We start from the raw sequence: 27601 nt of genomic DNA, 5'->3' as shown, positions 1-27601 counted from the left end.
GAATGAGAGCGGGAGAGATTTGAATTTTAACGTCCTTGCTATGGGTGTTAATTCCTGCGGACCTGGTGTCCGGTAATTCCCCGTCTAGTCCTTGTGACTTATCTTTTACCCTTCTCTCAAATGTTTCTCGCTTTAGTTCTTCACGTAGTGGAACTGCTGTAGAACATTGGTCTCTGTTTTGATCATCCTTCAACCCTTTGTTAACCTTGTGCTCTGACACTTTGTGTGGGTTGGGTGCAGGAACGTAGTGAACAGGTCGATTGTAGTGGTAGTCGTTTTGATGGCGACGTACTTTACAGTAATTTCGACCGCGGTGGTTATTGGAATCATGGTTTCGTGGTAGACACTGTTGTTTGCGTCATCTCTTACCGCTCCAATACCTGATAATGCACCCTCTAACTGGAGTGAGTGCTCCTGGTCAAACTTCAAAACCGAGTGGTCAGGGCTCTTAGCGTTGCGAACTTTTGATGCCTTAAAAGCTGTGCTTGCAAGCTCTCTGAGTTGTAAGATAGGCAAGCCAATGTGGGCTGCAGGGCCCAATTAGGTAATGAAGGTGGGATACATGTTCGACAGGAACATTTGTTTAAATGGTAACAGGTCTTCCATGCCTGTTTCAGTGAGTAGGCCAAAGTAAGCTGAACGAAGCCTATGATAGTAAGCTTGTGGGTGTTCATTCCAAGCTTGTTTGACCATGTTAGCCAGTGAGCTATCGTGTTTGCGAGTCGCAGAACCACTGTATTCTAATTTCAAAGCTGTGGCAAGGTTAGCATAGTCATTTAGCACGTGTTGCTGTTGTAGACGAATGAACCTTGTCACGTGTCTATTCGATGTTCACTTCAACAGGTAAACCCTGTCAGAACTCGGGTAGCCATCCAACGCGTCCTCTATGTCAGGAAGGTCTCAGTATCGTTTGGCTGACCTGGAACGGGGTCAAAGGTGGGGAAATTCTTGACGAGTTTGTCAAGGTATTCTGCGTCAAGCGGGCGGAGAGGGTTGGTTTCATCCTTTGGGGAAAGTGGGGCCGAAAGGCCAAGTGGAGAAGCCAAGCTTTGGCCAAGAGGCTCCATATTACTCAGTGCCGAATGGCCGAGAGGAGAAAACTGAGGGACACAATGGAGGCAATGTCTGAAACCTATCGTCTTCATTCCTTTGAGTACATGGCTCCGGTTGCTTGGAAGGGTAGTCTCTCTGAGGAGTGTGACCGTTCTGGATTTCCTCCAGATGGTACCTATGGGTGGTATTCTGCTGCATTGCAGAGTCCACTTGAGCGCTTAGAGTACTGATTTTGGACACGTGAGTGTCACACTTGCTCCTTTCGGTCTCAAACTTATCTGTCATGGTTTGCAGATAGAGGTCTTGAGTACGGAGTGAGAGATTCAGTGATGAGATTTCTTCTGCTTGCTTAGAAATCAGGATTTCCATCTTCATCACCCGAGTTCTCTCATCATTCATTTGGTCAGCGACTTCAATGAGTTCTGCTGATTTGTCATCCAACTTAGTCAGTGTGTTCATCAATTGATTGTCTTTGGTCTCCAAAATTTTCAGTAGAACCGTGTTACTCTGAGTAATGTTCAACAAAACTGCCTGCATGTTATCAAATTGCGCGCTATTGTTTGTAGATAACTCAACAGATTTATCTAGTTTGGAGTGGACTAACTCATATTTAGTTTTGGCTAAATCGAGTTGTTCCTGGAGACAACGATTTTGTTGAAGAGATTGTGCTCGTTCATCGTCATAAGCATTTGCAATTACTTTTAATTGTTCAGATTTCAAACGCAGTTCCTCGACTAGCAGATGTTTTCATTTCCTGCTTTTGTCAATAGTTGCTCAGTTCTCTCCACCTGTCCCCTCATGTTAGCCATGACTGGCACGTGCTTCAGCTGTGCACTGTGGTATTGGACCGATGCCACATTTGTATGGCGATACATCAGTACAAAAGTGGGGAGAAATGTCACAAAGCCTATGGTTGATTTTGGAGACTGTTCGCAATTTCGGCTAATGGCATAATTAGGGTTGGTATCGCTGCTGAGGTCAGAGATCAATCCTTTTATGGGTGGAGGTTCACTAATTAGCGGAGGAGCGGTTTTACTTATAACCTCCTTTGATAGCTTGCACATTATTAGAAAAATGTTCTTTCAATGTTTGGGTTTGGAATTCATTGAAAGCTGATGAACTATCACTACTGTACCAATAATGTGGAAGTTGGACGTGAATGAATTTGCAAAAGCAAATTGAATTAACTAATCAATGCCAATGATTAATCCTACCTGGGTAGGCTATCTGGGTATTAAACTCTAATTAACCTGAGAAGTTCCTTCATCTACCAAACTCACTAAAAGTGGCAGTAATAAAGCCTCTCTTGAAAAAGCCAAACCTTGACCCAGAAAATATAAAAAACTATTGGCCTATATCGAATCTTCCATTCCTCTCAATTTTTTTAGAAAAGGCTGTTGCGCAGCAACTCACTGCCTTCCTGAAGACAAACAATGTATACGAAATGCTTCAGTCTGGTTTTAGACCCCATCATAGCACTGAGACGGCACTTGTGAAGGTGGTAAATTAAATTTTAATGGCATCGGACATAGGCTCTGCATCTGTCCTCGTGCTCCTAGACCTTAGTGCTGCTTTTGATACCATCGATCACCACATTCTTTTGGAGAGATTGGAAACCCAAATGGGTCTACACGGACAAGTTCTGGCCTGGTTTAGATCTTATCTGTCGGAAAGATATCAGTTTGTCTCTGTGAATGGTTTGTCCTCTGACAAATCAACTGTAAATTTCGGTGTTCCTCAAGGTTCCGTTTTAGGACCACTATTGTTTTCACTATATATTTTACCTCTTGGGGATGTTATTCGAAAACATAATGTTAACTTTCACTGCTATGCGGATGACACATAGCTGTACATTTCAATGAAACATGGTGAAGCCCCAAAATTGCCCTTGCTAGAAGCATGTGTTTCAGACATACAGAAGTGGATGGCTGCAAACTTTCTACTTTTAAACTCGGACAAAACAGAGATGCTTGTTCTAGGTCCCAAGAAACAAAGAGATCTTCTGTTGAATCTGACAATTAATCTTAATGGTTGTACAGTCATCTCAAATAAAACTGTGAAGGACCTCAGCGTTACTCTGGACCCTGATCTCTCTTTTGAAGAACATATCAAGACCATTTCAAGGACAGCTTTTTTCCATCTACGTAACATTGCAAAAATCAGGAACTTTCTGTCCAAAAATTATGCAGAAAAATTAATCCATGCTTTTGTCACTTCTAGGTCAAACTACTGCAATGCTCTACTTTCTGGCTACCCGGATAAAGCACTAAATAAACTTCAGTTAGTGCTAAATACGGCTGCTAGAATCCTGACTAGAACCAAAAAATGTATCATATTACTCCAGTGCTAGCCTCCCTACACTGGCTTCCTGTCAAAGCAAGGGCTGATTTCAAGGTTTTACTGCTAACCTACAAAGCATTACATGGGCTTGCTCCTACCTATCTCTCTGAGTTGGTCCTGCCGTACATACCTACACGTACGCTACGGTCACAAGACGCAGGCCTCCTAATTGTCCCTAGAATTTCTAAGCAAACAGCTTGAGGCAGGGCTTTCTCCTATAGAGCTCCATTTTTATGGAACGGTCTGCCTACCCATGTCAGAGACGCAAACTCGGTCTCAACCTTTAAGTCTTTACTGAAGACTCATCTCTTCAGTGGGTCATATGATTGAGTGTAGTCTGGCCCAGGAGTGGGAAGGTGAACGGAAAGGCTCTGGAGCAACGAACCGCTCTTGCTGTCTCTGCCTGGCCGGTTCCCCTCTTTCCACTGGGATTCTCTGCCTCTAACCCTATTACAGGGGCTGAGTCACTGGCTTACTGGGGCTCTCTCATGCCGTCCCTGGAAGGGGTGCGTCACCTGAGTGGGTTGATTCACTGATGTGGTCATCCTGTCTGGGTTGGCGCCCCCCCTTGGGCTGTGCCATGGCGGAGATCTTTGTGGGCTATACTCAGCCTTGTCTCAGGATGGTAAGTTGGTGGTTGAAGATATCCCTCTAGTGGTGTGGGGGCTGTGCTTTGGCAAAGTGGGTGGGGTTATATCCTTCCTGTTTGGCCCTGTCCGGGGGTGTCCTCGGATGGGGCCACAGTGTCTCCTGACCCCTCCTGTCTCAGCCTCCAGTATTTATGCTGCAGTGGTTTATGTGTCGGGGGGCTGGGGTCAGTTTGTTATATCTGGAGTACTTCTCCTGTCCTATTCGGTGTCCTGTGTGAATCTAAGTGTGCCTTCTCTAATTCTCTCCTTCTCTCTTTCATTCTCTCTCTCGGAGGACCTGAGCCCTAGGACCATGCCCCAGGACTACCTGACATGATGACTCCTTGCTGTCCCCAGTCCACCTGACCGTACTGCTGCTCCAGTTTCAACTGTTCTACCTTATTATTATTCGACCATGCTGGTCATTTATGAACATTTGAACATCTTGGCCATGTTCTGCTATAATCTCCACCCGGCACAGCCAGAAGAGGACTGGCCACTCCACATAGCCTGGTTCCTCTCTAAGTTTCTTCCTAGGTTTTGGCCTTTCTTGGGAGTTTTTCCTAGCCACCGTGCTTCTACACCTGCATTGCTTGCTGTTTGGGGTTTTAGGCTGGGTTTCTGTACAGAACTTTGAGATATCAGCTGATGTACGAAGGGCTATATAAATAAATTTGATTTGATTTGATATGAGAAGTTTAAAAGTGTCTCATTTGATTGGAAGAACATTAAGTTATGTTCAACAATTTAATTTATTAAATTGAATGAGACGATAATCCATACAATCTCCATAGATTGGATATCATAAGTGTAAACAGTAGATCAAATGTTGGAAACATTCAACACTGCGGCACTTCTCCCTAAGGCTGAAACCACATGGGATTCCCGCTGGGGCGGGGCATCTGTCAGTACTGGATTACTGAATGGTTTTTCAAAAAACAAATTTTACTGAATAGACTTGTATAGGCTATTTGGGAATTAAACTTTAACCTGAGAAGTGGCTTCATCTAGGTTCGTTTGGAAAAAGTTTACAATGTCTTATTTAGAAAACTCATCAATTTGGATATTATTTACAATATCTATTTCAGAATGCAAATAGCCAGATTTACATTTATTAGTTCAATTGGATAAGACATTGATATCCGTCTGGATATCATAAGTAATGACTTGAGTGTGACCTGAGTAATTCTTCATGAACGAATATACTGGGCACATGTCAGTGGTCAATGATTTCACACACTGAAATCAAACGGAACTACCTGGGCCGGGACTTCCGTTCCACAAGGCGGAGCAATTTCAACGTGACACAAGGGCAAAAAATGGCTATTTTCCCTTGTTAGCTTTAGCATGCAAGCTAAACCCTTCCTTGTGCCTGAAAATGCAGCACATAGGATTCCCTTGGCAATGGAAAGGTTTTACTTATAACGTATTAGGTTCAAACCCTTTTCTGCGTTTTTTGACGATGTTTTAACTGGAACACACGGCAAACAAGGAAATGCACCGTGGTCAACTCGCGTGGTCAACTCGCGTGGTCTACTCGTGAGAGACACAGAGATATATATCGCTGGACAAGCGTATATCTCCTGAATTTCTATCGGCAGGCACTTTGTCCTCGCTCGAGAAATGAATAATGACCAGGCAGAAATAGCCCTGCATTTGGCCAAAAGCTCTATTTCTCAGATTTCTATAATTAGCTTTCTCGGCCCTCATACAGAAATGTATTCGCTTACGTTACCCACTGACTACATCAGCGAACAACACGGAGGCAGGGGAATCTTCAGCACTCACACATACAATAATGCTTGTCTACCACTCCAAAAATATTATGTAATCTGTTTTTCAATTTTATACAGGCTGAATCAAAATGAAAGCACCCAGACGTGCGGCCTAGTTCCATAAATGTTCAAATCCTTTCCGGATCATCGAACAATGGTAAATTCTTAGATTACAGAGTATACTCTTGGCTAACAAGTTGAATCAGCAATACAAAATTGGGTAGAATTATTTATTTACTAAATACCTAACTAATCACACAGACTTACACATACACACAATTAATCATAACTTGATTACAAATTACATCTTAAAGGAAAACGTCCCTGGTGGGCGGAACAGATATGACAGCTTGTTACACAAAAGAAAAGGGCTGGGTTTGAGTGAAAGAGCGGGAAGACTGAGGAACAAAGGGAAGAAGCTGTGCTATCGTAAATACAGTATCTTATGCATTCTAAATGACCGCCCATTTGGAAAAGGAAAATGCTATAAATATTTACTCTGAGCTGCGCTTCAGTAGGTTGGTGGTAGATGGAAGGCCGTGTTGCCCAACCCAGTCCTTTGAAGAATGTCTCTGGTTGTCAATTGGATACGTTGAAGTAACGTCGTTGTGTGGTAGACAGGTACTCTGTCTGTTCCTTCCTAACCTGCATTTGCAGCTGCGGTTGCTAACACAACGGCTAGGAGGTATCACTTCTGTGAATAAGTGAATAAGAGTTCAAAGTTCATACCATCCGCAACCAAAGCTCACGCTGACGTTGGCTTCGTTCTGTAGTTATTATCTTGAACCATTCTGACATAGGACCGTCGTCCTACATCCCCGGAACAGCAAGCTATGTTGTCATCAAGGGCTTATAGAGGAAGGGAGAGGAGGGCATGTTTGAAAAGTTTTATAGCCCATGTCCCTTCACAGGGCGGGCCACTGATTGAGCAGCCCTATCTTATGAAAACCCACATCTCACATTTTACAAGCTAAAATCACATTTCATCCCATCACAAATAATTTCATATTCAAACATTTAAATTGAACAACAATTCCATGTGAATCCGATAATTCTGATGTGTAGACATTCCACTGTGGAGTTTATGTAATCTTATCATTGATGAGAATGTCTCAGATGACAACCGAACTGACATCATATTCATTAAGTACCACCGCATATGATCAATTGTTCGGATTACCAGAATATAGTTCATTTCCCCCCACCTACTGATGTTCCCAGAATCTCTATGTTAACCAAGGGTTTTGCAAATGTAACATCAGTAGGGTAGAGAGAGGAAAAAGGGGGGAAGAGGTATTTATGAATGTCATAAACCTACCCCCCAGGCCAACGTCATGACAGGGGGTACGTAGCTGGAGATTGAATGTTTGAAGGGGTATGGGACTATAAAAAGTTTGGGAACCACTGGATTAAGCGATGTCAAACTGGATGCAGTCTGTCACAGTGCCATCCATTTTGTCACCAAAGCCCCATATACCACCTACCACTGCGACATACCTGCTCTAATCGGCTGGCCCTCGCTACATATTCGTCGTCAGACCCACTGGCTCCAGGTCATCTATAAGTCTTTGCTAGGTAAAGCTCCGCATTATCTCAGCTCACTGGTCATGATAACAACACCCACCTGTAGCACGCGCTCCAGCAGGTATATCTCACTGGTCATCCCCAAAGCCAACACCTCCTTTGGCCGCCTTTCCTTTCAGTTCTCTGCTGCCAATGACTGGAACGAATTGGAATAATGGCTGAAGCTGGAGACTTGTATTTCCTTCACTAACTTTAAACTTCAGCTATCCGAGTAGCTAACCGAACGTTGCAGCTGTACATAGACCATCTGTAAATAGCCCATCCAATCTACCTACCTTTTCTGCCTATTTGCACACCAGTATTTCTACTTGCACATCATCATCTGCACATCTATCACTCCAGTGTTAATTTGCTCAATTGTAATCACTTGCTACTATGGCTTATAGCTTGCCTTACCTCCTCATGCCATTTGCATACACTGTATATCAACTTTTTTCTATTGTGTTATTGACTGTACGCTTGTTTATTCCATGTTGTAACTCTGTGTTGTTGTTTGTGTCACACTGCTTTGCTTTATCTTGGCCAGGTCGCAGAACTTGTTCTCAACTAGCCTACCTAGCCTATAAAGGTGAAATAAAAAATAAAATAGAGGGACAATTGAGTGCTAAGTACCAGGCAGTTAGCAAGTTTGATAGGCTACTAATGACCACGACTAAATGGTCACGTGGAATTTGACTGCGGTCATGACTCGTGACCGCCGGTATGGCGGTAATATGGTCACCATAACAGCCCTAGTAGGGCCTTGTCAATCTTTTAGCACTGTTGTACAAACTGAACAGGAACATGTTGCCATGAAAGTCACTAGCAGAATTCATTGCTTACCATTATGGCAGAAAGAATGCGTTGACACACATACTTGAATTTCAGACAACAATAGGATCAATGTAGATGGGTATTTATGCAGGAGGGTGACAGCAAGCCTGTAAACATGCTAATTTGCTTAGTTAACGATGAGATGAAGAGAAAACATTTTCATTCAGGGCACTGATGGGAAACAGACTACACAAAGACGTGACAAAGCAAATTGTGGCAGAATAATTGATTTAATTTACGAAAAATGGCAATCCCAAACTATCCATCAAAAAAGAATGTGGGTAGAAATCTCATTATGCTGTAGCATTTGGAAAATAAGCTCTTTGGGAGATAGCTATTTCTTATTTTACCTCAAGACAATCTTTAGTTTATTGTATCTGTCAATATTGTGGGTAGATCAGATTGTATACAAAGAAGTGCAGGCGTTACCCTTATACAAAAATACCATGTAAAAGTGTCAGATAATAGGATTATTTTCCTTTAGTATCACACTGACATTAATATGAAGCCCTTGTGGAGGGATCTCACAATTATATGTTTTACACACAAATTGCTGAAAGCCTTGTGAAATATGAAATGATTATAAAAACACTGAAGCATATAATGTAATTACTTCCCCGAGTTTTTACAGAATGTCAATCAGCATCATATCTCTGCATCATTTAATGGGATATTGAAATATCCACTTCCAGCATGAGACACTGGAGGCTGCTCTACTAATTAGTATGAATGACGAGCGCTAAGATTACTAATGCTGCTGAGGACAGGTTTTAATTGAGAATAATATAATGAAGTATCCTGTAGATTTGTCAGAGTTCTGTAGATTACTTTTCATTGGGCTACTTGGGGGTTATGAGAGGGGGGTAGCTAGTGTTATTTAGGTCCTGTATACAGTAATAACTGTATAATAACATAATATTAACAGTAACAGTGGTTACTGTGTAACATGTTACTTATAAACAATATGTTTAATTGTTTAAAAAGGCAGGGGGAATCAATTTGTAGAGGTTGCAATTGCAATCTTCTTAATGTACTGTATGTGTGACTCGAATAGGGGATGGCTTACTTTGAATGATTAAACTGTCTCTGAAAATAAATACAATGCTGGCCACTTAGGAGGGAACTCAAGTCATGCATATTAATTAGGGTGCTAGTATGCTCTGTATTTTGGGATGGGGTGGGGCTGAGTGGAATGGAGTTTCAGTACCTTAGTATATAGAACATCATTCAATGCAAATTGATTAGGTTTCTGGTAGACATCATTATTGAAAAGCTACACATTCTAGAGACAGATTCATCTCCCATTTCATGTTCATGTTTGAACATTTCAACAACAGTCAATGAAAATAACTGTTTCAGTTACAAATAGTTCCTAGAAACTGTCCTTTCAGGCGTTAATGGTATTACAAATGTTCAAATGCAAATGTAGGTGCCGCGGATATGATTCAGCATTGCAAGAAATGTTACACAAACATGCCCTGTGACATCACCGCATAGGCCTATCACCTTAGAGGAAGAGGATGGTTCAGTTTGGCTTTAATCTTCTCATCATTACCGAGTAGTGTAATAGAGGCAATGGTCCCCAAGAGCATGGCATGAAACGCAAACACAGCACAGCACAGCACATCTAAATCTATCTCCTGCAGGATGGACGATGCTGGCTGCTAGATATACTCAGGCTAAATGGTACCCTATTCCCTATATTGTGCACTATTTTTGACCAGGGCCAATAGGGCTATGGTCAAAAGTAGTGCGGTATATAGAGGATGGGGTGCCATATGGGACGTCATGTACCAGTCAGAACCAAGTCCTCCGGTTGCATTTAAAACAGACAATCAGCTCAGGAGACATTCAGGCTGGACTGGAAATATTACAGCCGTATGAAAGGCAATAAGCTCATGTCAGACTGCATCATGACAAATCTTCTTTTTTGTAGACACACATTCCTTTTTTTAGAACACTGTAGCTGCATTTACAAAGGCAGAGCAATTCTGATCATTTTCCCAATTATGGGCAAAGGATATGATCTGATTGGTCAAAAGACTGTAAATCATGGCACAGTATCTTGTTCTGTGGTGGAGGTATTCAAAAGGAGGTAGGGATTAGAACGATGCTTAATGACTTAATGACTGTCCACAGCTCAGGAGGCTGTCTCTTTCTCTCTGTGGGGTTTGGGTCTGCATTATCCACTTCATGTTCACTCCTCAGTGGCTAGCTGCAGGCCACTATTTATCTCCTAGGAGTGTGTGTCAGGGAGGTGTATATGTGTGTGTGAACTGACTGAGTGATTACCAACAGTGCACTAATAGAAAACTGTCATGTTAATTTGGGGTATAATTAACAGTAAAATACAGTGAAACGGTGAACTACAGGATTCTGTAAAGAATTGCTGTATTTCAAATGGTACAGTAATTCATTCCCACAGAATACAGTACCATACTGTATTATTGGAGCAGCAAAAACCTTTGACCAGTAGTGGGTACATGGTATTGTTGTTTCTGGGTTATTAACATTTGCTAAATTTGTTGCACCCGTGAGTGAGAGTGCTGTACCAATTTAAATAATATGTGGTAGTAGTGCCCCATCAATTTAAATTGTATAGGGGACAGACTGGAGTGGAAGCAAGTCTTCAACTTTTAATGGTTGAGCATTTTGCCATGTCCTTGTTTTTTTTGCACTGTAGTTGCTGCCAAGTGGAAGCTTTTGTTCAGGCCTCTAGAAGTGCAAGTGATATAAAACACCAAATATCAATTGCTATGCTGTGTTAAAACATTACCTAGCAGCGAACCTGCTTGCAACATTCCCATATAATTAAAGTAAAATACTGAAATAGAAATCTCCTCTCAATGAATTTCATTTATTCATCCATTCATTAATTACAATTACAGTACAATGAAGTCCCTTCTACAGTATTACTAGACACTACTTGTTGTGATACTACCGAGATTACAGTAGGTGTCCTACAATATAAAACACCAAAACTAACTTCAAATCGAAATCAAATCAAATGTATTTGTCACACATGGTTAGCAGATGTTAGTAATGTAGGGTATGTAAACATTATATTAAGTAGCATTGTTTAAAGTGGCTAGAGATATATTTTCCATCAATTTCCATCAATTCCCATTATTAAAGTGGCTGGAGTTGAGTCAGTGTATTCGCAGCAGCCACTCAATGTTAGTGGTGGCTGTTTAACTGTCTGATGGCCTTGAGATAGAAGCTGTTTTTCAGTCTCTCGGTCCCTGCTTTGATGCACCTGTACTGACCTCGCCTTCTGGGTGATAGCGGGGTGAACAGGCAGTGGCTCGGGTGGTTGTTGTCCTTGATTATCTTTATGGCCTTCCTGTGACATCGGGTGGTGTAGGTGTCCTGGAGGGCAGGTAGTTTTCCCCCAGTGATGCGTTGTGCAGACCTCACTACCCTCTGGAGAGCCTTACGGTTGTGGGCGGAGCAGTTGCCGTACCAGGCGGTGATACAGCCCGACAGGATGCTCTCGATTGTGCATCTGTAGAAGTTTGTGAGTGCTTTTGGTGACAAGCAGAATTTCTTCAGCCTCCTGAGGTTGAAGAGGCACTGCTGCGCCTTCTTCACGACGCTGTCTGTGTGGGTGGACCAATTCAGTTTGTCCGTGATGTGTACGCCAAGGAACTTAAAACTTACTACCCTCTCCACTAATGTCCCATCGATGTGGATAGGGGGATGCTCCCTCTGCTGTTTCCTGAAGTCCAATCATCTCCTTTGTTTTGTTGAGGTTGAGTGTGAGGTTATTTTCCTGACACCACACTCCGAGGGCCCTCACCTCCTCCCTCCCTAGCTGCCTGTAACTTACAATAAAATTCACGGCAACCCCTTTACAGTGTGTACAGTCACCTTATGCACGTCTTACAGAAGCACTGCTAGCTCATGGGCAGCCATTGTCCTCTCCCATGAAAGACTCTCCTGAACATTTAGTGTTCTCTTTCTGTAAATTAACAAATTGTCCTGATGTGGTGCTTCTTAACCAAGCATGTACAGTTGAAGTCTGAAGTTTACATACACTTAAAACTCGTTTTTCAACCACTCCACAAATTTCTTGTTAACAAACTATAGTTTTGGCAAGTTGGTTAGGACATCTACTTTGTGCATGACACAAGTTATTTTTCTAACAATTGTTTAGACAGATTATTTCACTTATAATTCACTGTATCACAATTCCAGTGGGTCAGAAGTTTACTTACATCAGACTATCCAAGGTGGCGTAGCAGTCAGATGTGTTGTCGTGTCGTGTCCCTTGTATATATATATATTTTTTTACATATTTGTCTTCGCATATCTTTTAAAACATTTTGCTAAACCTCAACATCTAAATACTCTCCTGCAACCCGCCTCACCCAATGTAGCGTGGATCTGCTTTTTTTTTCTAAAGTATTTATATTTACTTCGGATCCGGAACCCCTCAACTGAAGCTAGCCAGCTAACTACCAGCTATCAGTCAGCAAACCATTGCTAGCGGTCATCAGCTAACCTTTAGCTCGGAAAGCTCTCGCCAGTTCGAACAACGCGACTCTAACCAGAGCATAATGGACCCATTATTTTTATCCCCGGATTCCCACCGCAAACGGAACATTTTCATCTGGATCTTCACAACTAGCTAACTAGCTAACCGCAACCCCGGATGATTACTCCTGGCTAGCGTTTCCATCCACTTAGCTTGAAGCTAGCCCGGCCAGAGCTCCTGTGCTACCACCGAAGCATACTCCTGGGCTACAATATCCGGACCCACGACCGGTCTATCGATGTCACCGCATGAAGAGGCATAAACAGACTTAACCTCATCGCGACGTCCCCCAAAGGCTAACTTTCTAGCCCTTGCTATCTGCTTGCTTGCTAATTCGGCCTGCTAACTGCTAGCCTGCTCCGGTCTACTAACTGCTAGCTTGTTTAGCCCCGGTCTGCTAACTGCTAGCTTGTTTAGCCCCGGCCTACTAACTGTTAGCTTGTTAGCACAGGCCTGCTATCTGTCTGAATCGCCACGTCCCCAGCCAGCCCAACCACTCACTGGACCAATATTTATTTTCAATATCTTTTCGATTTTTTATTTGATTATACCTTCCGGTAACCTGCCTCACCCAATGTGATACGGAATCACTATTATTTAAAATTTTTAGAACACATTCAAGAACCTCCAGAAGCTAACCAGCTAACTAGCTACAAGCTATTTAGTCATTGTTAGCCACTGCTAGTGGCTTTTACCTTCTGTACAGCCAGACATTTTTTTTGTTGCCTGGATAATACTCGCCAGTCTAGCTTCCCTGTCCCATCTACCGCTGCCTCCTGGACACTGTGATCACTTGGCTACATAGCTGATGCCTGCTGGACTGTCCATTAATCACGGTACTCCATTCTGTTTGTTTATGTTTTTATCTGTCGGCCCCAGCCGCACTCAGGCTCTGTGTGTAGTTAATCCGACCCTCTCTGCCTAGTCAATGTCAATTTACCTGTTGTTGTTGTGCTAGCTGATTAGCTGTTGTTGTCTCACCTACTGTTTTAGCTAGCTCTCCCAATCAACACCTGTGATTACTGTATGCCTCGCTATATGTCTCTCTCAAATGTCAATATGCCTTGTATACTGTTGTTCAGGTTAGTCATCATTGTTTTAGTTTACAATGGAGCCCATACCCCTGATACCTGCTTTCTCGCACCTCCCACACTTGCGGTGACCTCACCCATTTCAACCAGCATGTCCAGAGATACAACCTCTCTGATATATCGCCTAGTGCCTGGGCTTACCTCCGCTGTACCCGCACCCCACCATACCCCTGTCTGCGGATTATGCCCTGAATATATTCTACCATGCCCAGAAATCTGCTCCTTTTATTCTTTGTCCCCGACGCTCTAGGCGACCAGTTTTGATAGCCTTTAGCCGCACCCTCATACGAATCCTCCTCTGTTCCGCGGGTGATGTGGAGGTAAACCCAGGCTCCGCGTGTCCCCAGGCACCCTCATTTGTTGACTTCTGTGATCGAAAATCAAATCAAATCAAATCAAATCAAATGTATTTATATAGCCCTTCGTACATCAGCTGATATCTCAAAGTGCTGTACAGAAACCCAGCCTAAAACCCCAAACAGCAAGCATTGCAGGTGTAGAAGCACGGTGGCTAGGAAAAACTCCCTAGAAAGGCCAAAACCTAGGAAGAAACCTAGAGAGGAACCAGGCTATGTGGGGTGGCCAGTCCTCTTCTGGCTGTGCCGGGTGGAGATTATAACAGAACATGGCCAAGATGTTGAAATGTTCATAAATGACCAGCATGGTCGAATAATAACAAGGCAGAACAGTTGAAACTGCAGCAGCAGCATGGCCAGGTGGACTGGGGACAGCAAGGAGTCATCATGTCAGGTAGTCCTGGGGCACGGTCCTAGGGCTCTGGTCCTCCGAGAGAGAGAAAGAAAGAAAGAGAGAATTAGAGAGAGCATATGTGGGGTGGCCCATCCTCTTCTGGCTGTGCCGGGTGGAGATTATAACAGAACATGGCCAAGATGTTCAAATGTTCATAAATGACCAGCATGGTCGAATAATAGTAAGGCAGAACAGTTGAAACTGGAGAAAATGCCTTGGTTTCATGCATGTCAACATCAGAAGCCTCCTCGCTAAGTTTGTTTTATTCACTGCTTTAGCACACTCTGCTAACCCTGATGTCCTTGCCGTGTCTGAATCCTGGCTCAGGAAGGCCACCAAAAATTCTGAGATTTCCATACCCAACTATAACATTTTCCGTCAAGATAGAACTGCCAAAGGGGGAGGAGTTGCAGTCTACTGCAGAGATAGCCTGCAAAGTAATGTCATACTTTCCAGGTCCATACCCAAACAGGGTTTTTTTTTTCATTTTAAAAATTACCCTCTCCAGAAATAAGTCTCTCACTGTTGCCGCCTGCTACCGACCCCCCTCAGTTCCCAGCTGTGCCCTGGACACCATTTGTGAATTGATCGCCCCCCCCCATCTAGCTTCAGAGTTTGTTCTGTTAGGTGACCTAAACTGGGATATGCTTAACACCCCGGCAGTCCTAAAATCTAAGCTAGATGCCCTCAATCTCACACAAATCATCAAGGAACCCACCAGGTACAACCCTAAATATGTAAACAAGGGCACCCTCATAGACGTCATCCTGACCAACTGGCCCTCCAAATACACCTCCGCTGTCTTCAACCAGGATCTCAGCGATCACTGCCTCATTGCCTGTATCCGCTACGGATCCGCAGTCAAACGACCACCCCTCATCACTGTCAAACGCTCCCTAAAACACTTCTGTGAGCAGGCCCTTCTAATCGACCTGGCCCAGGTTTTCTGGAAGGATATTGACCTCATCCCGTCAGTTAAGGATGCCTGGTCATTCTTTAAAAGTAACTTCCTCACCAGTTCAGGGAAGTCAGGAACCAATGCACGCAGTCAGTCAGGAAAGCAAAGGCCAGCTTCTTCAGGCAGAAATTTATATAACTCCAAAAAGTTCTGGGACACTGTAAAGTCCATGGAGAACAAGAGCACCTCCTCCCAGCTGCCCACTGCACTGAGGCTAGGTAACACTGTCACCACCGATGAATCCATGATTATCGAAAACTTCAACAAGCATTTCTCAACGGCTGGCCATGCCTTCCTCCTGGCTACTCCAACCTCGGCTAACAACCCCCCCCGCAGCTACTCGCCCAAGCCTCTCCAGGTTCTCCTTTACCCAAATCCAGATAGAAGATGTTCTGAAAGAGCTGCAAAGCTGGACCCGTACAAATCAGCTGGGCTTGACAATCGGGACCCTTTATTTCTGAAACTATCTGCCGCCATTGTCGCAACCCCTATTACCAGCCTGTTCAACCTCTCTTTCATATCGTCTGAGATCCCCAAGGATTGGAAAGCTGCCGCAGTCATCCCCCTCTTCAAAGGGGGAGACACCCTGGACCCAAACTGTTACAGACCTATATCCATCCTGCCCTGCCTATCTAAGGTCTTCGAAAGCCAAGTCAACAAACAGGTCACTGACCATCTCGAATCCCACCGTACCTTCTCCGCTGTGAAATCTGGTTTCCGAGCCGGTCACAGGTGCACCACAGCCACGCTCAAGGTACTAAATGATATCATAACCGCCATCGATAAAAGACAGTACTGTGCAGCCGTCTTCATCGCCAAGGCTTTCGACTCTGTCAATCACCATATTCTTATCATCAGACTCAGTAGCCTCGGTTTTTCTAATGACTGCCTTGCCTGGTTCACCAACTACTTTGCAGACAGAGTTCAGTGTGTCAAATCGGAGGGCATGCTGTCCGGTCCTCTGGCAGTCTCTATGGGGGTGCCACAGGGTTCAATTCTCGGACCGACTCTTTTCTCTGTATATATCAATGATGTTGCTCTTGCTGCGGGCGATTCCCTGATCCACCTCTACGCAGACGACACCATTCTGTATACTTCCGGCCCGTCCTTGGACACTGTGCTATCTAACCTCCAAACGAGCTTCAATGCCATACAACAATCCTTCCGTGGCCTCCAACTGCTCTTAAACGCTAGTAAAACCAAATGCATGCTTTTCAACCGTTCGCTGCCTGCACCCGCACGCCCGACTAGCATCGCCACCCTGGATGGTTCCGACCTAGAATATGTGGACATCTATAAGTACCTTGGTGTCTGGCTAGACTGTAAACTCTCATTCCAGACTCATATCAAACATCTCCAATCTAAAATCAAATCTAGAGTCGAGTTTTTATTCCACAACAAAGCCTCCTTCACTCACGCTGCCAAACTTACCCAAGTAAAACTGACTATCCTACCGATCCTCGACTTCAGCCATGTCATCTACAAAATAGCTTCCAATACTCTACCCAGCAAACTGGATGCAGTTTATCAAAGTGCCATCCGTTTTGTTACGAAAGCACCTTATATCACCCACCACTGCGACCTGTATGCTCTAGTCGGCTGGCCCTCACTACATATTCGTCGCCAAACCCACTGACTCCAGGTCATCTACAAGTCCAGATCAGTTCACTGGTCACAATGGCAACACCCACCCGTAGCACGTGCTCCAGCAGGTGTATCTCACTGATCATCCCTAAAGCCAACACCTCATTTGGCCGCCTTTCGTTCCAGTTCTCTGCTGCCTGTGACTGGAATGAATTGCAAAAATCGCTGAAGTTGGAGACTTTTTATCTCCCTCACCAACTTCAAACATCTGCTATCTGAGCAGCTAACCGATCGCTGCAGCTGTACATAGTCTATCAGTAAATAGCCCACCCAATTTTACCTACCTCATCCCTATACTGTTTATATTTATTTACTTTTCTGCTCTTTTGCACACCAATATCTCTCTACCTGTACATGACCATCTGATCATTTATCACTCCAGTGTTAATCTGCAAAATTGTAATTATTCGCCTACCTCCTCATGCCTTTTGCACACAATGTATATAGACTCTCTTTTTTTCTACTGTGTTATTGACTTGTTTATTGTTTACTCCATGTGTAACTCCGTGTTGTCTGTTCACACTGCTGCTTTATCTTGGCCAGGTCGCAGTTGCAAATGAGAACTTGTTCTCAACTAGCCTACCAGGTTAAATAAAGGTGAAATAAAATAAAATAAACACTAAGTTGACTGTGCCTTTAAACAGCTTGGAAAATCCATGTCCTCGACTAACCAGGTGAATCCAAGGTGAAAGCTATGATCTCTTCTTGATGTCACTTGTTAAATCCACTTCAATCAGTGTCGATGAAGGGAAGGAGACAGGTTAAATAATATTTTTTAAGTCTTAAGAAAATGTAAACATGGATTGTGTATGGGTGCCATTCAGAGGGTGACAAAATATTTAAGTGCCTTTGAAAGGGGTATGGTAGTAGGTGCTAGTGTGTATCAAGAACTGCAACGCTGTTGGCCCACCACCCAAAGGACATCCAGCCAATTTGAAACAACTGTGGGAAGCATTGGAGTCAACATGGGCCAGCATCCCTGTGGAACACTTTTGACACCTTGTAGAGTCCAAATTATGAGGAAATCAATTCAGTCAATTGAATTCAGTCAATTGAAATAAATAAATTACGCCTTCATCTTTAATCAATTAAATGCAATTGTGTTCATAGTCCATAACCCCACCACCACCACGGGGCACTCTGTTCACAACGTTGAAATCAGCAAACCGCTTGCCCACACAACACCATACAAGTGGTCTGCGGTTGTGAGGCCAGTTGGACATACTGCCAAATTCTCTATAACAACGTTGGAGGCGGCTTACGGTAGAGAAATTCATATTAAATTCTCTGATAACAGCTCTGGTGTTCATTCCTGCAGTCAGCATGCCAATTGTACACTCCCTCAAAAATTGAGAAATCTGTGGCATTTTGTGTGACAAAACTGCACATTTTAGAGTGGCCTTTTATTGTCCCCAGCACAAGGGGCACCTATGTAATGATCATGCTGTTTAATCAGCTTCTTGATATGCCACACCTGTCAGGTGGATGGATTAGCTTGGCAAAGGAGAAATGCTCACTAAAAGGGATGTAAACAAATTTGTGCACAACATTTTAGAGAAATAATGTTTTTGTGCGTACAGCAAATTTCTGGGATTTTCATTTCAGCTCAGGAAACATGGGACCAACACTTTACATGTTGCGTATATATTTTTGTTCAGTATACAAAGAGAAATCAAATGGATGAACGCTATGGTGCACATGCACAAAACAACCATTGGCTGGATAGATAGAGGGTTAATTAACCAATGGTCCGACAGAACAAACACAAAGCACAGGAAGCTTCCATGCTTCCCATGTCAAGGTGAGGTTGTAGCCTTGGAAATAGTGTTACAGTAGGTTGTGGATTTAGTAGAATAGTTGGAGATAATACATTTGTACATTGTCCTTGCATACATGGTGCCCTTCAATAAGGATAAAAGCTTCCGCAATGAAAGCTACATTTTGTTTTGCTGTACATGTAACAGAAATATGTTATATGTTTTGATAAAATCATCTATTCTCGTCTTAGCAAATGTAGCTTGATAATAAATGTTCTGCACATCACATTTGGTCAGGTGTTAGGGTTGCATATCTTATGTCCAACGCATGTCAGTAACTCACGTAAGTTCTCCACTTTCCTCGAATAGATTGACATTCTAACACGTATGCTGATGCAGCTGTATCCATCATGCACAATATGTGCTTAATGGGTGAATGAGATGGTAATCAGAACAGATCTGGGTATGACATGTACCTGAGCTGTTTTTAATTTGAGATGGGAAATAATGAGCATTTGATTTCACTAATGTAACACAGGATGAAAAACAAGCACGAGAATTCAGTTACAAATATCCAACAGCAGTTATTTGTTCAGGTTGCCACACAATGGAATCCCATACTTAATATGAGGAGCATCATAAATAAAGATTATTAGGTTAATTAATTATTTTTGCATTTATTACTCTTTTGTACCTCCACATAATTACTCAGCACTGATTTAATTGAATTTGAATGAGAGCCAGCGGAAGATCATTTGTTTTCAGGTTACCAAATGGTTCCAATGTTCCCTGAGAGAGCTGAGAGAGGGAGAAATGACACATGATTGCATCCCAATTGGCACACTATTCCCATCCCTGGTCAAAAGTAGTGCACTATAAAGGGAATAGGGTGCCATTTGGGACATATCCATGATAGCAAGGCATAATTCATCAGGCTGGGACACTGACACCCAACCAACAATACGGAAATGAATTCAGCTCCGCAGCTGCATGGGCGAACAACATTAAACACAGACATAAATAACAACACCAACCCAAAGACCTGCCGGAGCCAGAGCACAGCCGTGCTTTATTCAAAACCAAAACATATCTAATAACCATGAGCTATTGAATTAGAAATGTAGTGTGGCGGGCGGGCGGTGGCACTCTTATCTGATAAATTATGTGGGAGATTGTGTGGGTTTTAATGTATGTGTGCATGTGTGTGATAGTGAAAGAAATGTGATTGAGTGTATATATGTGGGTGTATCTGTATGTGTGCATGCATAATGCTTTTTTCGGGCATGTTTGCAGTTTAATCATCCAGGAACATAACATAAAAACATCCACCTTGGGTCAATGTATCCATAATTGCAAAGTATATTTTCTTTGCGAAGCTCCATGGATTTCTTTTTACATTTTACATGTTAACCATCTCAAAGCAAGCGTTGTATCGTTGGACAGCGCTCAAAACAAGGATTATCTTCTAGCATGGGCATACAGTGATGTACAGTATTTCTTTGATTCAGTCTTCAATAACACATGCTGAACACCTCCCACATTCAGAATATCTTATAAAATGAAAACATACACCAAACCTTCACCCACTTGGGACCACAAAGAAACCTTAGAACATACACCAAACCTTCACCCACTTGGGACCACAAAGGAACCTTAGAACATACACCAAACCTTCACCCACTTGGGACCACAAAGAAACCTTAGAACATACACCAAACCTTCACCCACTTGGGACCACAAAGGAACCTTAGAACATACACCAAACCTTCACCCACTTGGGACCACAAAGAAACCTTAGAACATACACCAAACCTTCACCCACTTGGGACCACAAAGGAACCTTAGAACATACACCAAACCTTCACCCACTTGGGACCACAAAGGAACCTTAGAACATACACCAAACCTTCACCCACTTGGGACCACAAAGGAACCTTAGAACATACACCAAACCTTCACCCACTTGGGACCACAAAGGAACCTTAGAACATACACCAAACCTTCACCCACTTGGGACCACAAAGGAACCTTAGATCTGAGATGTTCAATAACTCAAGATCTCCAATTCTCTAACACGTATGGCAGCACTCCATGTTTAGGTATATGTGTAGGTATGTGTTTACGAATACTTTGTCCTTAGATGTCTATGTGTGTGTGTGTGTGTGTGTGTGTGTGTGTGTGTGTGTGTGTGTGTGTGTGTGTGTGTGTGTGTGTGTGTGTGTGTGTGTGTGTGTGTGTGTGTGTGTGTGTGTGTGTGTGTGTGTGTGTGTGTGTGTGAGTGAGTGAGTCGGTGAGTGAGTGAGTCGGTGAGTGAGGGACTGAAAGGTCCGGGGTCTCTTTGTGGGTGCTAATAAGTGATGCCCCTCATTTTCATCTCTCCACTGGTCAGTATGTATGCAGCAGGCCTACTATCCTGAAGAGAAAGATGTGCAGGCAAGTGGTTGAAGTATCTAATAGGCCATGTCTCTACATGTGGCCGTATATGTTTGACTCGGCCTGACAAGAAATCAGGTTATCATTATATACATAAGAGGCCGAGCACACATAAAGTACATCTCCTCCAATCCCTGTAATGGGAGACTGACTGTTAGTTCAATCTTTTCAGAGGAGAAAATAAACAAGTAGGGCTACACATCATTGAGACATGATGATTATTGTTTGTATTCATTCTACTGTCCCATGTGGTCATATTAGGGAGGGGGCCAACAAGCTACTTCAGGCTATAGCGATCCCTAAGATTGGATTGGCTTTCAAAACCAATGTTTGTTTGATTTTCATTAAGAACAATGTTTGATTTAGTTAAGCACATAGAAACAATTATAGTAATACGGTTTATAAGGTTAATAAGAGTTTTGGGGCGGCAGGTAGCCCAGTGGTTAGAGCGTTGGGCCAGTAACCGAAAGGTTGCTGGATTGAGTCCCCGAGCTGACAAGGTAAAAATCTGTTGTTCTTTTTAGGGGTAGGATGTAATTGTCAATAAGAATTTGTTCTTACCTGACTTGCCTGGTTAAACAAAATACATGAAAAAAATATGACCAGTATATTACAAACATAAACAATTCTCAATTCGAGCAACTGCTGTAAAACCGTGTATATTGCTGATTAAGTATCTTTTATATAAAATCTGTCAATCAAAGTATCCCCAGAGACTGAAAGCCGTGTAAAATTTAACTATCTAGTGTTTTCATTGAAGCAGATGCTGGCTAAATGGGAGTGGCGTGCTGTGTTCAGGGAGTAGCCCAAGTTGTTCACACATTGTTCATCAACAGAGCCAAAGACTGAACCAAGCATCTATCTAGTGTTGTATAGCAAATCTACTAATTCCACATTATTGGTAGACCGCACAAATTTATAATTTTATTTGTCCCAAACCCCACTCTCCACTGGTGGAACACTGTAGCAGAATTCCAGGGAATACAATATCCTCATTGCTTTATGCACCTTCGCCAACTACTGTGCAAACTTGAGGAAAAACAACTTTTTGGGGGAAACGAGCGCTTTTTACGTGGATAGTCACTCTCCTGCGAGCCGGACGTCTTATTATACACATATTATAACGTTAGTTCCGTTTTCAATTTTGTTTCGCAAGCTGAACAGGGGAAAGACGATTGTGCAGTCTGTCCCTGCCGGTCGCGTGGCTTCTTTGTGTACAGCAGCTGCCTCTAAATGCATGGGCAAACATCACCGCTTGGCGCAGATATCATAAACCTTGAGGACGAGCTTGGACATAGCTCAACCGTTATTTGGGTTTCAAAACTATGAAAAGCTTCTTTAACAAGTAGAAGAGGAATAACAAAACGTCGTATTTTACCCTTTACCCCTTCTTATCCCGCTTTCTATTTCTTTGATTTACGGTCCCGATAAAGCTTGCCCGCCTCGCCGCCTTTCTCTCACTCTGTGCGCGTGGATTGTAAAAAGGTAGAAACAAATTGAGCTCTGTTCACAGTACAGCTGCGTTGTTGCCTGGTACATCATGGATGTACGGTTTTATCCGACTGCCGGAGGAAATCCTATTCCAGGAGACCCACCAAACCTGGATTTTTCCCACTGTTTGGGCTACTACAACTATAATAAGGTGAGCAATTGCGTTCTACATCGTTTTGCATACTTCTATCATGTTTCTGCACACTGTATTCAAACCCCATTCCTCTGGAGTCCGGACAGACTAATATAATGACAAATGGTGTTGTACACGATTGGGAATGTTTTCTTTGATAATTAATTAGGCTACTCCATCATCTAATCCTATTCTGCATTGGCATTTACAACGCTTTTATAAAATAGACAGAATAACACAATAAGACAAGAGGTCGTTTTACCAGTGCATTACACACTTTAATCAATTAGGCAAGTTACCATCTTCATTTGGTGCTGGAGTTCTGCATGTCATAATGTTTACGCTTGAAATGCTTTCTCATATAGCACATCTCCCTGTTGGACGAAGTTTTGGTATCCTATCTCTTGCAGAGTAAGCTATTCATGCCAGGTGGCAGTGACACTGCTACTTTACGATGAGTGATAAACTTGATTACACGTGTGACAGAGCCTTTAAAAAGTGTCTTGATCCATAATCATTTAATAATTTAATGGGCAGTGTTTATAATTTATAATTCCATCATCATCAATCAACATGCAGTTCATATGTTTTAGATTCACTGAATGCACATGATAAAGTGATGTCACTACTTATAGAGCTGGTCATATTTCAGGGCAGTTCATTAATTGTGAAAGGCATTAATTATCCTTGAAGTGAGCCGGTTGTTTATGTTTATATCTGATGTCTGATTCAACTGCTGTTGTTTCAGATCGTGATCCCTTCTTTTGCTCACAGATAATATGTCCCTGTTTACTGATGTGTTGCAGTGTTTTGAAAAAATGTCATACTGTTCCTAGTAGGGTTATCCTGAGATATCTTTACACAAACACTGTCAGACTGACAGGTGGTTTGGTACAAAACCAGCAGCAGATATTTGGTGTTTTTGTATCACAAGCACAAAGGAGTATTTGTTTTGAAAAGGATAATGGCTCTATTTGACATACATCTTCAGGATGTGGAAGCATGGTAGCTACCAAAAGAGAGACAGTCCATATCAAATGAGTTTCCAGACTTTTCCCCAGAACATCCTCTAAAACTGTTCTGAGAACCAGTAGAAAACATACTATAACCCTGTTCTGAGAACATTCTGAGACCAGAGCAGTGTTTGCGTCTGCTTAGCCAAATAGCCCAGGCTTGTTAAAGCTCCCAAGTGCAACCACATTTGTTTGACTGTCCTATAATAGATAAAGCGTGGTTTTGTGTTTGCTTGAAAACTCCTCGGGCCAAAGTTTGAGAAAGGAAATAGTATTTCTGTCAGGGATAGGCCAAAATGCAATTGTAGTCTGAGAGAGAGAGAGAGAGAGAGAGAGGAAATGAAGCACTCCCTCTGCAACATGTCTCATCACAAACCACATATCACATGCCAATTCAGAAGCCTCTGCATACTGAGTGAAAGGGAGATTTGCATGTGTTTGCATAATGCAAGACATATCATCCCTAAATTGATTCCACCAAACTCATAGAGAGGAAACATTAGTCATCCAGATGATGTGTCATGTTTTCAAGTTGTATAGACTCAAATTAACTTGGGTTGATAACAGAGTTATTTATTATAGCTTTCATGTCAAGTTACCACTCCGAGAAGCTGTGACAGTGCCTTGGTCAATGTCAATGGGTACTCAATGTGATGTATAAACAGTAACACCCTGAAATGCTGTCTGAGGAAATAATTCAGATTTAATCACAAATGGGGCCCAGAGGCACTTTCAAACATCACAGATTGTTTTTTAAATCTACAGAAACATCCATATGAGTGGCACAAACTTAATTAGGTATTACAGTCATCATGATTCATGACTAATGAATCCAGCCATGATTTGGCAATGAGATGAAGGGAATATGTTAATATCATGTACTTTACAAGGGAACAAAAACTGCTAGTAATCTAGTAGAATTGAACCTCAGACCCTTGATGATAAATGTCATTAAGAGCTGATTTAAAGCACACTTCATATAGAATACATATTATTCTATACCTTTTTAATATTTAATGGTGTGGATTGTGTTCAGGTGTATGACAGGGCAGTCTCAGCAGGGTGCCTTTGGTAAAGTGCTTTGATTTAAGCTGGGACACAAGGCAACTATGTTTAGGAGTATATACCCACAGGGACTCTTTTTAGCCACTGATTGGTTGGTAGTTGGTACTTCAGAAATTGTGTGCAGTCTTACATTACATTCAATTTATCTGGGATAATGACTTGGTTTTTACTGGCTCTTTGGTTTATACTGAGCACATGTGGTCTTAGTCAGTGAAATTTACAAGAAGCCCGGCTTCACTTGTGAAACCTTATGAATACACGCCTAGATTATTTCTGGTCATCAGGGTGTATTTTCTCTCCTTTTCTGTCGCAAAAGTTGAATATTTTATATGTCCCCCCTTGGTTTAAAATGTGGGACATTTTGTGGTCTACATAACTGTGCAAACTCTTCAGATTGGACACTACTAAAGGCTGTTATCTTTTTGGGTATTTTCTCAACTGTACTGGTTTACATTTAGCATGTCTCAAAGTCAGGTTTGATTTGACTGTTTGATTGACTGAAATGCCTTTGTTCATGAGCGTGCCCCCCACCTCCCCTGTTACTGGCACATTTATAGTCCTGTGTTATACTCCCCTGAAGTTTAATAATGTTTTATATTTAATATACATTTCATTAGCTGCACTAGTAGAGGTAATTAGTTGGTTGTTACCAGGTGTAACTGAGGAATGGGTTGCACCTGCAGCACTGCTACTACCACAGAGCTTTATTTTGTGAAACTATTACTAATACTGCCAGTAAGTGATTATAAATTGTGGATGGCTATGTTCAGATCCAAAAATTATGTAATATGCATTAGCATTGTGTTAACTGTGATTGACTGAATTATTCCGCTGTTCAGTAGCCATACTTTTCTGTTGGTTTAAAAGGTGTCATTACGGAAGAGTGATTGATTGTCTTCCAAGAATCCTTTCAGTGACAACTGCTGTAAACAGGAAGTGTGTTTCACTAAGTAGGGTTGATAGTAACAGCTGATTGGCTCTGATGACAAATGGCCTCTGAGACTCTACCAAATATACAGTATATGTTTCCTCTTATTCAAGGAAGCGCTTATCAATTGATTATATTTAAACTTTGAGTTGTATCAACCACTCGTCTGTCATACGTAATAGACTACATACACTGTAAGAACAACAAATGGGAAGTTATTCACAGCATAACACATGAGGATGGAAGGCTGCAGCTGCAGTCAGCATACTCTAGGACTTTACTGAGCCTTTAAATGAGTCATGTAGGTGAAACAAAAGCCTGATTGAGGATGGGTTTGATCCTATTGTCCCTTGCATATGTATAGGAAAGAAAGCAGAAAGGACATAAATCAGAGATGCTAAATTACAGTCCCTTCACACCAGAAAACCCTTGGGGCAATATCTCCCCATTGTCCCCTAAAGCCAGATTGGCCTAGCCTCCCGTGGTCTTTGTTGTCCCGTCTGTGGAGTGGTAGTGAAGGGGTTAAGACGCTCTTCAAACACAGTGGGCCGTGTGCATCTTGTCAGTGTACACAGTTGGTGCCATTTCACCACAAACACATTGTAAACATATCCAAACACTACTAGGACTCTAAATCGCTGGTACCCCGAGAAGCTGCTTACTTTGCAGTTTTCTAAAGTTGATGGATGTAACCGAAGTCATATGTTTCAAGGTTTAAATGTTGAGGAAGTGAAAAGCTGATGTATTTCCTGGGCATTTTAATTGCAGCTTGTCAGAAGCCTAGTTCAACAGATTTATTAAAGAGCCAGTTTTCCATTTGAGATTGGGAAAGTTAATTTTTAGCTCACTCATTTGAAGTACAGTACTTGGAACCCCTGAGCTAATGGATGCTCCGTCCGAAAGTGAGTTACTCTGCAGATTCAGACAATTTCCCCAATTCATCTGGTCCTATCTACATTAATTCAACTGATGTGTGTATGTGATTAACTATATAGTTTTTACGTTTTTGTCCCAATTATGAACTTCTATCAGCTCAGCTCAGCTCAGCTTCCTGCATGGAAGACCCTAATAGTTGTTGCTACGGAAGCTGTGTCTGGACTGTGAGTCATATACTGTATATTAGAGGTGGACTTGTGGTGGAACATTAGTAGATCATACTCTCTGCTTTCTATGGCTGCGCTGTAGATGATCTAAGCTATTACACGCATCATTCCTTGCAATGTGCGCACGCACACACACACACACACACACACACACACACACACACACACACACACACACACACACACACACACACACACACACACACACACACACACACACACACACACACACACACACACACACACACACACACACACACACACACACACACACACACACATCTAGGGAGTCCTCCTGTTTGTGTTTGAATCTCTCTGCGGTATGTACTTTTGAATTTTACAGTGACGTAAATGAACACTTAAGAGTCCTCGTCTATATGTCCACTGAACCTGTGTGCAACATTGGGACCGATTGTCTTTACAAGGTGGATTTGGAAAGAGAGGCTGTGGTTGGTGTTGAATATGTAAATATCATGCTCACACAGTCCATTACTCTGATCAGCT

At 42.5% G+C, this 27601-nt stretch overlaps 1 protein-coding gene across 1 annotated transcript in view; it reads left to right on the top strand.

Moving 5' to 3' along the window:
* The first annotated feature begins 22209 nt into the window (after positions 1 to 22209).
* Positions 22210 to 27601, top strand: part of LOC118393993 (TOX high mobility group box family member 3-like) — a 64036-nt gene continuing 58644 nt past the window's right edge. The window contains exon 1 of the mRNA XM_052515488.1: positions 22210 to 23006. Within this exon, the coding sequence (XP_052371448.1) occupies positions 22905 to 23006 (102 nt within the window). The 5' untranslated portion in view covers positions 22210 to 22904. The remainder of the gene's footprint in view (positions 23007 to 27601) is intronic.

Source organism: Oncorhynchus keta, unplaced genomic scaffold (assembly GCF_023373465.1).
Source record: "Oncorhynchus keta strain PuntledgeMale-10-30-2019 unplaced genomic scaffold, Oket_V2 Un_scaffold_275_pilon_pilon, whole genome shotgun sequence".
Lineage (NCBI taxonomy): Eukaryota > Metazoa > Chordata > Actinopteri > Salmoniformes > Salmonidae > Oncorhynchus > Oncorhynchus keta.
Note: the sequence above shows the minus strand (reverse complement) of the source record. Positions and strands in the feature narration are given on the sequence as shown.